At 46.7% G+C, this 11,121-nt stretch overlaps 1 protein-coding gene across 1 annotated transcript; it reads left to right on the top strand.

Moving 5' to 3' along the window:
• Positions 1 to 2,690: 2,690 nt before the first annotated feature.
• Positions 2,691 to 5,371, top strand: LOC132072698 (uncharacterized). The gene is made up of 3 exons (XM_059471190.1): positions 2,691 to 2,789; positions 3,359 to 3,812; positions 4,272 to 5,371. The coding sequence occupies exons 1-3, from the start codon at positions 2,691 to 2,693 to the stop codon at positions 5,150 to 5,152; spliced, it is 1,434 nt and encodes a 477-aa protein (XP_059327173.1). The 3' UTR covers positions 5,153 to 5,371.
• Positions 5,372 to 11,121: the final 5,750 nt, after the last annotated feature.

Here is an 11,121-nt window from a genome sequence, read left to right as displayed (position 1 = left end):
CACCCTGTTGAGCTATAATCATAGTACAGGATGGAAGCAGTGATAGGAATCAGGGTGATCTAAAAGGCTTGCTCACCACCGTTCTCAGACAGAGGATTGTCTGACTCACCAACTCCTGTCCCCATCCAGCCATATGATGAAAAATATTTTCCACCAGAGGCTATCAAAGTGCTACAAATGCTATTAACACCAAAATAAGAAATTGTACTTCAAGTTCAAGCCATTGTACTTTATGGTTATGGTTGAAAACTCAATTTAAAAAAGTAGCTTAAAATTCAGGAAAAAAAGCAGGTCAAATTAAGGCCAGCATATAGCACATCCTAAGGAAATCATTAACTGTTAGGTGAACCATGTGCTATTTTTGTTATTTAAAATACTGATTAAGCTAATTATGCTCACAGGGAATTGAGTCTGGAAGATTAAATTAAATCTTTTCAGAGGCAGAGTTTGATGAAAAGCTACTATCATCCATTTAAACAGCAAAAGGTATTATTTTGAACATTTTATGATGATCAACATTTTAAGAAGATCATCCTTTGGTGTCTGTTATTTGGCTAATAATGTAGCTTATACTTTCCTTTTGACCTTAGTGAAATGTTAGTGTCAAAACGTGTAGAGCTATGCCAAAATACAATACTATTTAACAGCTTCCTCTTTAGAACTAGTACCTTAAAAGCTCTGTTTTCCTTTGAGAACAAAGAATGACAAACTGAGAAAATTCAGTTTGTCATTCTTTGCTCTCAGTGCCACGATTACGATTTCTGAGTAAATACCAGCAATAGTACTAGTAGGCAGAAACTGTTTTTAAAAAGGCAATATTTATTATCTCAAGATAATAAGGATACTATACAAGATAAAAATGCAGTTCATGCACAAGGGTTTAACATTCCCCCACCTTTAAACACAGACAGAACAAACAAGTTCTGTGTTAATTTAGGATCACCCCACTGTGAGGTAGAAAATTAATTTCAGGTGTTAACACTAAATTCCTGTCAAAAGCTATAAACTATACAGCTAAATTTGACTCTACATAAAGAAGATGATTCCTTAGCTTCTATTCTCCCGTTGGTCTCCTCGGCAGGAATCTCCCTGGGATCACGCAGGGCCATCTTGCCAGGCGAGTGACCTCTTCCCTGGGGTATCCGCAGCGCGCCGCGGTGAGGGCAGTGCCCAGCCAGAAGGAGTGCGGGCCGTAGTGCTCCGGGGGCAGCCCCAGCAGGCACAGGGCGCGCCTGAGCACCGCCCGGAACTCCCGCCGGGTCACGGGCCGCGAGTCCGAGCGCACGAAGAGCGGCCCCTCCTGCCGGGCACGGGCTGCCAGGTAGCTCCGCAGGGCCAGCACCGGGCACACCCACGGCTCTCCGGACAGCGCCAGGGTGATGACATGCCTCTCGTGATCCACGGGAGAATAAGGCAGGAAAAGCAGCGCCTTCCTCTCCATCAGCTGGAGATCGCTCAGGTACAGCAGCTCAGGCTGCAGTACATCACGGTGCTTGGCCACAATCTCTCTTATTCGAAGTGCCCCAAAAAAAGCCACAGTGAATAATGCACGAAACAATAAGCATTCATAGTGAGTTATGCATGCAGACTCCAGGACTCCTAAGAGAGACCGCAACATCTCAATTGTTACAGGCAAGTATTTATCCCTCAGGATACCCGCTCGACGTTTCAACCCTGTCACCATGCAACAGGTCATAGGATCTTCCAGAGGATCAGCGTTACCAGTCAATTTTGATAAATAAGAAAGTGCTGCCACGTATATGAGTGTCTTCGAGGAGGAATAATTAGATTCCACGGCCAAAAACCCTCTAATTTGTTCCACTGGAATTGGCCAGGCTGCAGGCATTCCCGTGCTTTCCCTGAAGACAAGGAATTTCTTCAGTCCTTCGAGGTAGGCTTGCCAAAGCCTACTGTCCCCTGAGTGCTCCAGCAACGACAAAGTCTTCAGAGGCCAATGTCCCAAGGAATGCTTCTGCTGATAACTGATATCGCCTCCTGCAAGAGAAGATCCACATTAGCACAGGATGACAAGAGGCATAAGCATACTGTTTAAACGGCAATAAAGACTCCAGCACTCCTGAGCGCATCACACCTCACAGATAACGCTGTGAGTTTGTCTCATAGGCAGCTCTCGCACAGGAGCACCGGATATATTTTTCAAATAAGAAACAAGCAACATATCAGGCCCGTTTCAGGCGCTGGATGTGGTAACACTCCGGGAATTTACAAGGCTGCCGAGTAGTAATGAGGACAAATAGAAAGCAATTTTTAAACTAAGGGATGGCTACAGAAGTAACAACAAAGGTCACACAGCCCACTCCCTCCAGTAGGTCCCACAGCCCACTCCCTCCAGTAGGTAGCATTATTTCCCAGCCCGGGAGGGAGAACTCTCCCAACCCATCCCTCCGAACCCTCCAGCCTCACACAAGAACCCGAGGAGAATCGAGGCGCTGCCCGGTGCGGTGCCCCCGGCCCCGGCCCGCACTTACCGCTCCGCGGCGCTTCCCGGCTGCGAGGCGGGGAGGTGACTCCGTGCCCGGCCAGTCTCGGCTCCAGCCACTCCATGCCCGGCTCCCGGGCCAGCAGCGCCAGCATGTCCCAGAAGGGCGAGGCGGCGGGGGCAGAGCAGGCCATGGCAGCGGGACGAGCAGCGGACGGAGACTGCCAGGCTAAGCCCTGGGGGCCCTTTTATGGAGAGCCCTCCTCGGAACAGCCCCGGTGCGGTCCGAGCGCTGCCCCGGCTGATTGGGTGGAGGATGGGAAGCCGGGCGCGGCCTGAGAACGGGAAGGTGTGAAACGGCCAGGCCTTTATTCGTTCTCTGCCAGAGTCTGAGATGTGAGTGGGTTTAGTGATAAAGTTAAAAAGGAGAGAAATGTACTTGTATTACCCCCCAGTTACCTCCTGGACTCTGCGAGACGTGGTGTCCAGGTTTGGCAGAGAATCGCTGAGGGCAGCTGGCTCTGTTCTGAATTACTCAGCTGCCTTTCCCCGCTGAAGTACAGGCTGAGATGCTTTTGCAAGTTTCAACGAGACAGCTGCCTTCCCACAGCAGCTATCCCAGAAAAATCCTAAGAAAAAACCAAAGCTACCAGGCTCCTCCGCCGACAACTTAAGCTTTTTGAAGAAAGCTGTCCAGGGACGGCGGCGGCCGCCTTCCCGAGGAGCTTCCACCCCGTCAAGGTCTGACTATTACTCCTGGCCGTCCTAGAGACCTGTACTGCCTCTGTAAGTCCCCCTGCTGCTGGCACTCTCCTTTTGCTAACAAAATGGCACGGGTTTGTGGCAGGGCAGAACAATAGGGCCGGGAACAGATTAAGCCACCCGCGGACACATTCTCTGCTCCTTCCTTGGCCTCAGCTACAGCACAATGGAGGCGATAATGGGCCGATTAGCAGTTCCTGGCACTGGAAGTGTCGCATTCCAGCTAAGTCCCCCGCAGGGTTCCCCGTGGGAAGAGGGCGGAGGAGGCAGGATGGGGGGCCCGCAGGGACCCTCAGCACAGGCTCGGATTGGGCCGCAGCAGGGCGCGCACGGGGGGCGTTCCAGATGGCATTGGAGGGCCAGGGTATAAAAGGGCAGCACCGTGGCACCAGTGAGGAGTTGCTGTTTCGTGCTTCTCGCTGCGAGGCTGCTGTTTCGTTGGTGATGGAGAGACCAGACCAGCTGCCGGCTGCCCCTTCACCCTTCTGGTCGCTGCTGGCGCTGCTGCGGCGGGAGCCCGGCATGGAGTGGCTGCCGTGCGGCCCCGATGGCTGCGCTGGATCGGGTGGCACCGGGGGACTGGAGGCTGGCAGCGGGGAAGGAGCAGGAGGTAACTGTGCCCTTGGGGGCAGGGAGGGGAGGGGGCAGCTGAGTGGTGGGGGAGATGGGTAGGGTCCTGCCAGGTTCTTCCATGAGGTCTGACCACACTGTTGGAAGACTTCTGAGACCTCCTCAATATATTCTAACTTTGTGGTGCCTTTGTCACTCCCGGCCACTCGCGTTTATTGGTGGAGGTCTGAGGTCACAGAAACCTTGCAATTTGGTGTCAGATCTGTCACCAGGCTTGAGATGTTGCTTTAAAGAGACAAATAAGTGGTGGTTTATGGGTTTTGAGAATGTAATCCTCCTCCTGTGTTCTGGCTGTTAAAAAATTCTGCAGATGAGAGTCATAAGAATGCATGGGACAGACTTTTTTTCCCAAAAAGTTCAAGTAAAGGCTAAAGCATGTTGAAAGGGAGGGAACTTCTATCTGCTTTTGTTTACCATTACTAACATGGTTTTCTTTCAGCAGATAAGCTCAGCCAGGTTCCTGAGGAGAATTCCTTGGGCCCTTGGCCCCTGAAGGCTCTGCAGCTACTGGAGGACTCGAGAGAGGGACACTTATGGCAAGTCTACCATGAAGGCCTGAAAAACTTTCTTGGCTTTAGAGAAAGCATATCTCTATCTGCAGTCTGGCCAATTCCAGCTGAACAAATTAGACAGTTTCTGGTCGCCATGGAGTCCCAGAACCAGCCTCCCACGAAAATAATAACGTATGTGGAAGGACTGTCCTTCATCTCCAGAATGGTAAATCATCCTGATCCTCTTCCAGATCCTCATCTCTGTCAAATGATGTCAAGGCTGAAACGGAGGACTAGCCATCCAAATGATGAATACTCTCCTGTAACAATTGAAGTGTTAAGATCTCTCCTGGGCACTCTGGAGTCTGTGTGCAGCTCTCCTTATGAGTGTCTGTTGTATCGTGCCATTTTTACTGTAGCTTTTTTTGGTGTGCTCCATATAGGAGATATGGTGGCAAATCACCCAAATATGGCACAGCCAGACCTCCTGTACTTGAGTGACCTCCAGCTGGCAGAAGGAAGTGCAACCCTTTTTCTGCATCCATCACATATGGGCCAACAGAGGTGCTTGGTCCGGCTGAGACTACGCAAAGAGATGTGGGTCTGTCCTGTTGAGGCGCTCCGTACCTACGTGAGAGCACGGCCGCCCGGGGAGGGCCCTCTCTTTGTGCACTCAGACAGCGCGGCTGTGACCAAGAGGGAGTTCCTCGCTGTCTTCCGCGCTGGCCTTCGCTTCGCTGGACTCCCTCCAAACCAGTATGCGGTGCATTCCTTCTGGCTGAGGAACCCTAACAGGAGCTTCTCATGGGCATTCACACAAAGTGATTAACAGAATGGCAAGGTGGTGGTGAAGATTCTGAAAAAGACCTATTTCTGTCTCTGATGCACTTTCTCAGTAGAGGGAATCTTCTGCAATGCACAAATTTTGTACTTCATACAGGCTGAATTTTCAGCACTCTGTAAAGCTAGAGAGAACAGGAGGAACAAGTGGAAGGGAAGGGACTTCACAACTGTGGTGGTTTTGAGAATGAAATATCATGGTTTTAAAACTGGGACTTGTGGGGCAGTGCACGTGGTATTCAGCATGTTTGTTCTAATTGCACTTTGACCTTGTGTAATCTTACATTAAATGGTGTTTTCTTTCAAGAACTTCTCTGTATTTTTTTTTTTTTTTTTTTTTTTTTTTTTTTACACCCTGTCAAAGGCCATTCCTTGCAGTGGTGACATGTAACTTTATACAAACCTGCACACTTTGTACTGTCTAGTGTGATGAGAAGTAAAGCTGAGAGCTGGTGATAATGTGACACCAGCAGTGAAGTTACTCCTCTGTCCAAGTTGCAGTTCCATCACAGCTGCACCCAACCTTACCTGTCCCTGCTGCAGTCTCAGTCTCCTTACCTAGAGAAGCCTTGCCTTGACAATCCTTAGCATCCTTCACTGATCCCTCTTGAAAGGATGTATCAAACCTGGATACATCCCGTTCAAAAGTAGCCTTTGATTGAAGCCTGGCTGACACATCAAAGTTGGCCCTGCTCAGTTCAAAAGCAGCTGAGGACACAAAAGAGATAGCTAACATAAATAATACTCACTCTGTAATTGGTGCACTTGTTAGGCTTTTAGCACAGATTACACAAGTAGTGTCTGAGAAGCATGATCATAACAAGGTTGAGTGTCACCTTTCATACCTAAGGGTCTTTGAAGAAATGGCATCCTGGATAGTGCCTCGCATCAGAGTGCTCAGGGCTCAACTGAACAGGGTGACAACTGGGTGTTCAGGAAACAGCCAGCATCATATTGCACTCCACAGCTCTGCAGCTAGTTTCCAAGAGGATCTTTAGTTCGAGGAAGCTCACTCTGTAGAAACAGCTGTGATAGTAGACAACAATCTGTGAATTCCCTGGCACACAAGGTAGCTCCCTTTCTGCAGCTTTACTACAAGCTGTGGTCCCAGTCATCTTGCTCGTATTTGTGAATGTGAATCTGGATCCCCTGGCATGCTCATCAGGGAGCCCTAATCAGGTTCCAGGATGTGTTCATGCATTACCTGGGGGCTTGCAGCCTTTGGGACACGTTCAGTCCATAGAAGTTACTGCAGCAATTGGATTGCCTTTCTTCAGGGGAACTCAAACCCACAGCCCAATACATGGCTCTTTGGGTGAGGGACCAGCGAGCTCTTACTTCCTGTGGTTAAAAAACCCCAGGTCCCCACTCGCCCTCAGCTTCTGTTTCTGTCAGCATAAACCACTCTCCCCATGTAAGGGAAAATCTCCACACATATTTAGTTTGACTCTTTCTGAGTGCAACCATATTCTTCTTGTAATTTAGCCAATTCAGTAAGAATTAAAGGTATTTCTTTGGTAATTATGAGAGGGAAAGCATTGTTAGATCCTTTATTTTGACATTTCATTTTAATTAACAGCCATAATTTTTTCATATCCAGTTGGCATAGTGAGATGCTTTGAATTTAAACAAGTGTACTGTGAGTATCACCTCCTGACCTGTTGCTATAAGGCTGGAAGTTTCATTTGGGGTTTTTCTTTATAGAGCCCAAGTGAACACAGCTTTTTTGGCAGGTGTTTCCGGCAGAGAAAGAAAACAGGTCCCTGTGGTTAAGCCACATAGCATACTTGAGTCTATTCTCCAATCGGCACCGAACACAAGAAACTCCCCCACCTTATCTGAGCCCCTGTGAAAAAGCTCCAGAGCCATGAGAGTATTTTAACACCCACCACTAACCTCTGTACTTAATATCACTCAAAGAAGGTAGCTGAAAAACCCAAACCCACAATTAATTTACTTAGTTTATTGTGACCATGGCTGCAAAAGCTGGGCAAGGGCAGTGGTGCATCAGGAGTTGCCAGCCGCTCTCATGGGTCAGGAAAAGCTTCCCAGGCTTCCCCAGCCCTCTGAGCACATCCCCTTTGCTGGACTTGCTCATCCTAACCTGAGTGGAAGTGTTGCTACCTATCTCCTTTCCATCAGGGAGACAGGAAAAACAAAGAGCTCTGAAGAGTCCTGGAGGAAAACTAAGGAGCAAAATTAAGCTGAAAAATCCAGTGATGCAGCACATGGTAATACTCCCACAAGCAGAGTGCAGCCAAGCCCAGTGTGAGTGCAGAGAACAAAGGAAGGCTTCCTGGGCCAAACATTCAGGAGCATGCCTGCCACTACACATCTAACCATACAGTAAGCACTGATGCAAGTCCAGATTTTTTTCCTTTTTTCACAAAATTTCCCCACCTTGCCCTGCAGAAGCCAGGAATAATATTTTTATTGTTCTTTTTGCATCTACAAACCCTGAGGAAGGGATCTGGGTGCCTGTCAATTTTAATTGGCACGTGAATTGAAGGTATCATCTCAAACACTCAGTCTCCCATTTCTGCCAGCAGTCTCTTCCCTTTGCAGCTCTCCAGGGCTGACCCGATGTGCTACCTTTGAGTCAGACTGAGACAGCCAAGAACACGGGGAAGCCTGTAGGCACACTATTTGTGATCATACTGTTTCAAAAACACTTGATTTTCCTACTACATGTGCACAGAGGCAGCTTTGTTTTGCCAGTGCATTTTCCTCACACTGCTCCTCACCCACCATCTAGAAACAGGGTGTTCCTCTGGCTAAAAGCACGGGCACATAAATAAATTTAATTGACAGTGTGACTTTACAGCATGTCATTTATTCCATGGTAACTACCCTTGCATACACACTCCTACTCAGCAAAACATATGGCAAAAAGGTGTAAATGACTTCACACTTCATCAAAGAGCAAGAGCATTCACCCAGAGGTTTGTAACCACGCAGTTTACTCCACAGTAAGATTTGCCTCTAATCCAGTCCAGATTGTGTCCTTTGAGGGAATTAGCTCCCTGGCAAAGCTAAAGCTTTCACACATCCTCTAATCGAATTATCTGTCTCTATTTTGGGGTGCCATATTTCTGTTCTGTGGTATAAGATAAAAAAGACTTCAATTCCTTTTTAAATGGTCAGGCTCCCACTGAACAGGGTCTATTATCTCCTGTTGAGTGGGAGATAAAAGGGTCAAACAGCCAAATATTTGTTAGTACAGAGCTCAGACTTTCATGGAGCTGTCCAATGGTTTCATTTATATGATAGTGTGTCTTCTCATCCTAGGTAAGAACCAGCACTTAAAATTCAGAAGAGGAGTAAGATTACACAGGCAAGAGCTCTTATCTTGAGCCAAGAATCTTATCTTCAGACTTGGAGATGTACACTTGCAATTGATCAGGCTGAGTCAGAAACTTACAGGTCAATTTAATTTATGTCAAACAGACAATTTTTCATCACTTTGAACCCAGAAGCATCTCACCACTGTCCCCGTGGCATTTATCTCTGAAGGAGGGTTGACAAATGATGAGAATGCCAGTGACAAACTTTTCAGTGAAATATTTTTGTTCTGAAATCATCACTCAGGAAATACTCCAGGAGAAGTTTAATGTAAGGACTAGTGAATGTTAAAGTGGGGGAATGCTATTTGCAGTAGGAGGATCTGCTGGAGACCACACAACAGGGAAGGTGTTCAGTAGCCAGTGCCTGTGACTGCTGTTAGTAACTTTTGGTATAGGTAAGAAAGTTGCCAAAATAAATATAATTTATAAATACATACCATGTATTATAATGTAGCATGCTACATTGTATTATAAAAAAGCATGCTTATAATAAAAACCATTCCCACATCCAAGCAGCAGCTCAGCACAGTGATCTACAGATGTGTGCAGTAAGGGAGAGGGAAGTTCATCTGCTATCAAAGGAGGGACTCTGAGTCTGAGAGCTGCCCCTTCTCTCATTACATCCTTCTGATAAAAGAACAGGAGCACACCCTAATCTCACCAAAGATTTTATACAGCAAACAATGTCTGGCATGCAGGCAGCAGAGGCCTCCCTATTTCACTGCAGTTTCTTATGTGTGTGACCTCAGAGGACAAGACCTGGTCCTTTCAAATCTAGGTCTTGTCTTCCTTTCCTCCTCCATGAAGGGCATCAGGAGTGACACCAGTTGTGAGACCTCAGCTCCTCCATGAGGTACTGTGGACTAAATTATTGCTTGAACTGTGGGTATGATGCCCTCTCCAGCAGTTTCACCTCTCCTCCCCCAAAACCTCAAGTAAAATTACCAAGTGCTTAGGCAGGTAAGAGGAATAGTATTTCATTTTGATAATTCAGCTGGCATACTCTTCTGCAATGAGACCACATCAAAAAGTAAAACTGCAGCCTCATGTGGTTGTTTGCAGAGTAGATGAGCCAGAACCTCTCTCCATGCTGCAGCTCACTAAACCTGTGCTGAGTTTAATAATTTCCATTCCCTTCAGGACTGAGGGACATACTCCAGCTGGGTGATTGCCCAAACACTGTGCACCATGTTGTGAAAGATTTTAATGTCTTAACCTTAGTGAGTGACTGGTGAATATTTCTTCACTTAAATGGTTAGACTTATAACACATCTGCTAAAAGTCCAAGAACTGACGAATTTCACTGTTAACTCAGTGTTAAAATGAACTCTGGATTTCTCTCTGGATGTAACTCCAGCTGCAAAGTTAACAGGGACTCTTTTATGAGAAAAGATAGCTAAAAAGGGAGGGCTCACCCATTTTATTAGCATCAGGCTGTGCCTTCACACTGCACATCCCTCACACCCCATCTATATCCATCCCTGTCTCAATAAATCCTAAATCTGACATTAAGTCATCACAACTGACTTTATGCCCCACTAACAGGAAAGCTCTGAAGTGGCTGCTCTGAGATTAAATGCCTCAAATCTACAGGGCAGAATGTCCCTGTCTTGATCTTGATGCAGAATTTGAACTCCAAAGATTCAGTCCCATATACTTATCTCTGTCTCTAATTCCTCTGAGTTTTATTTGATCCTACATCAAATATACATGATCATACCTTTATGCTGCTTTCTTGTACAGTCATTCCTGGTAGTTTATAGTTCTGCTTTTGGTGGGGAAAAAAGAACCTTTAAAGTTCAATTAACTTCAGAAAGACAAACAATAGCTGTGACAAGTGCTTCTATCCTTCTTGATGACATTGTAATATAAAATAAGGTGTAAATGCAAGTAGAAATCTGTTATATGTATATTCACAGTTTCAATAGCAGTGTCTCAATTGTGTATGATGTTGTGGAATATGGTGTTTGGAACAATTTTTCCCTAGGGATCAGACTAAGCACAAAAATAAGGTGATCACTCTACTCACCTTAATTCCTAGGAAAACAAAGCTGATGTGATTGCTTTCTGCTTGTTTTCTTTTCAATAACCTGTTCATTCATTGGCAAATTTCAATTAAATTCAGTGGAGAAGCAAAAACCTCAGAGATTCTCGGGTATTAAAAATGTCATGGAAATGTGAAAAAGCTGTCATCTGAGTTGGACTCATCCACTTTTGAGACACAGATCCCTGGGAAACACAGCTTCACCCATTCTGCTGTGACATGGAGGCACCACAGCAGCAGTAGCTGTGCCAGGGCTCACCAGACCCATGTCAGAAAAGGCAGGGAGGGTCCCAGAGCTGTGCTTGGTCTGTGGCACTGTCTGGAGACAAGGGTGGAATGAATCTCCCCACCTTCAGATGTCACAGTATGGACACCTAAGGCTGAGCAAGTTGTTTAGACTCCTTTTACAGTTGAGACTGAGCAACACATTTTTCTGGGGCATGGTTCACCTTACCAATGTCTGGAACAGACAGAGGGAATCACATGTCAGAAGCACCTATTTATGTCTGCTCTGCTTCTGGGTTTGCTTTCTGGGAGAGTGGGTGGGAGGCAGGGCAGACTCCTGCCCAC

Source organism: Ammospiza nelsoni, chromosome 4 (genome assembly GCF_027579445.1).
Source record: "Ammospiza nelsoni isolate bAmmNel1 chromosome 4, bAmmNel1.pri, whole genome shotgun sequence".
NCBI lineage: Eukaryota > Metazoa > Chordata > Aves > Passeriformes > Passerellidae > Ammospiza > Ammospiza nelsoni.
Note: the sequence above shows the minus strand (reverse complement) of the source record. Positions and strands in the feature narration are given on the sequence as shown.

Coding starts and splice junctions, on each gene's coding strand:
- LOC132072698 (XM_059471190.1), top strand. CDS start 2,691: ATGGAGAGCCCTCCTCGGAACAGCCCCGGTGCGGTCCGAGCGCTGCCC. Junction 2,790..3,358: donor CGCGGCCTGAGAACGGGAAG/GTGTGAAACGGC, acceptor CCTTGGCCTCAG/CTACAGCACAATGGAGGCGA. Junction 3,813..4,271: donor CAGCGGGGAAGGAGCAGGAG/GTAACTGTGCCC, acceptor GTTTTCTTTCAG/CAGATAAGCTCAGCCAGGTT.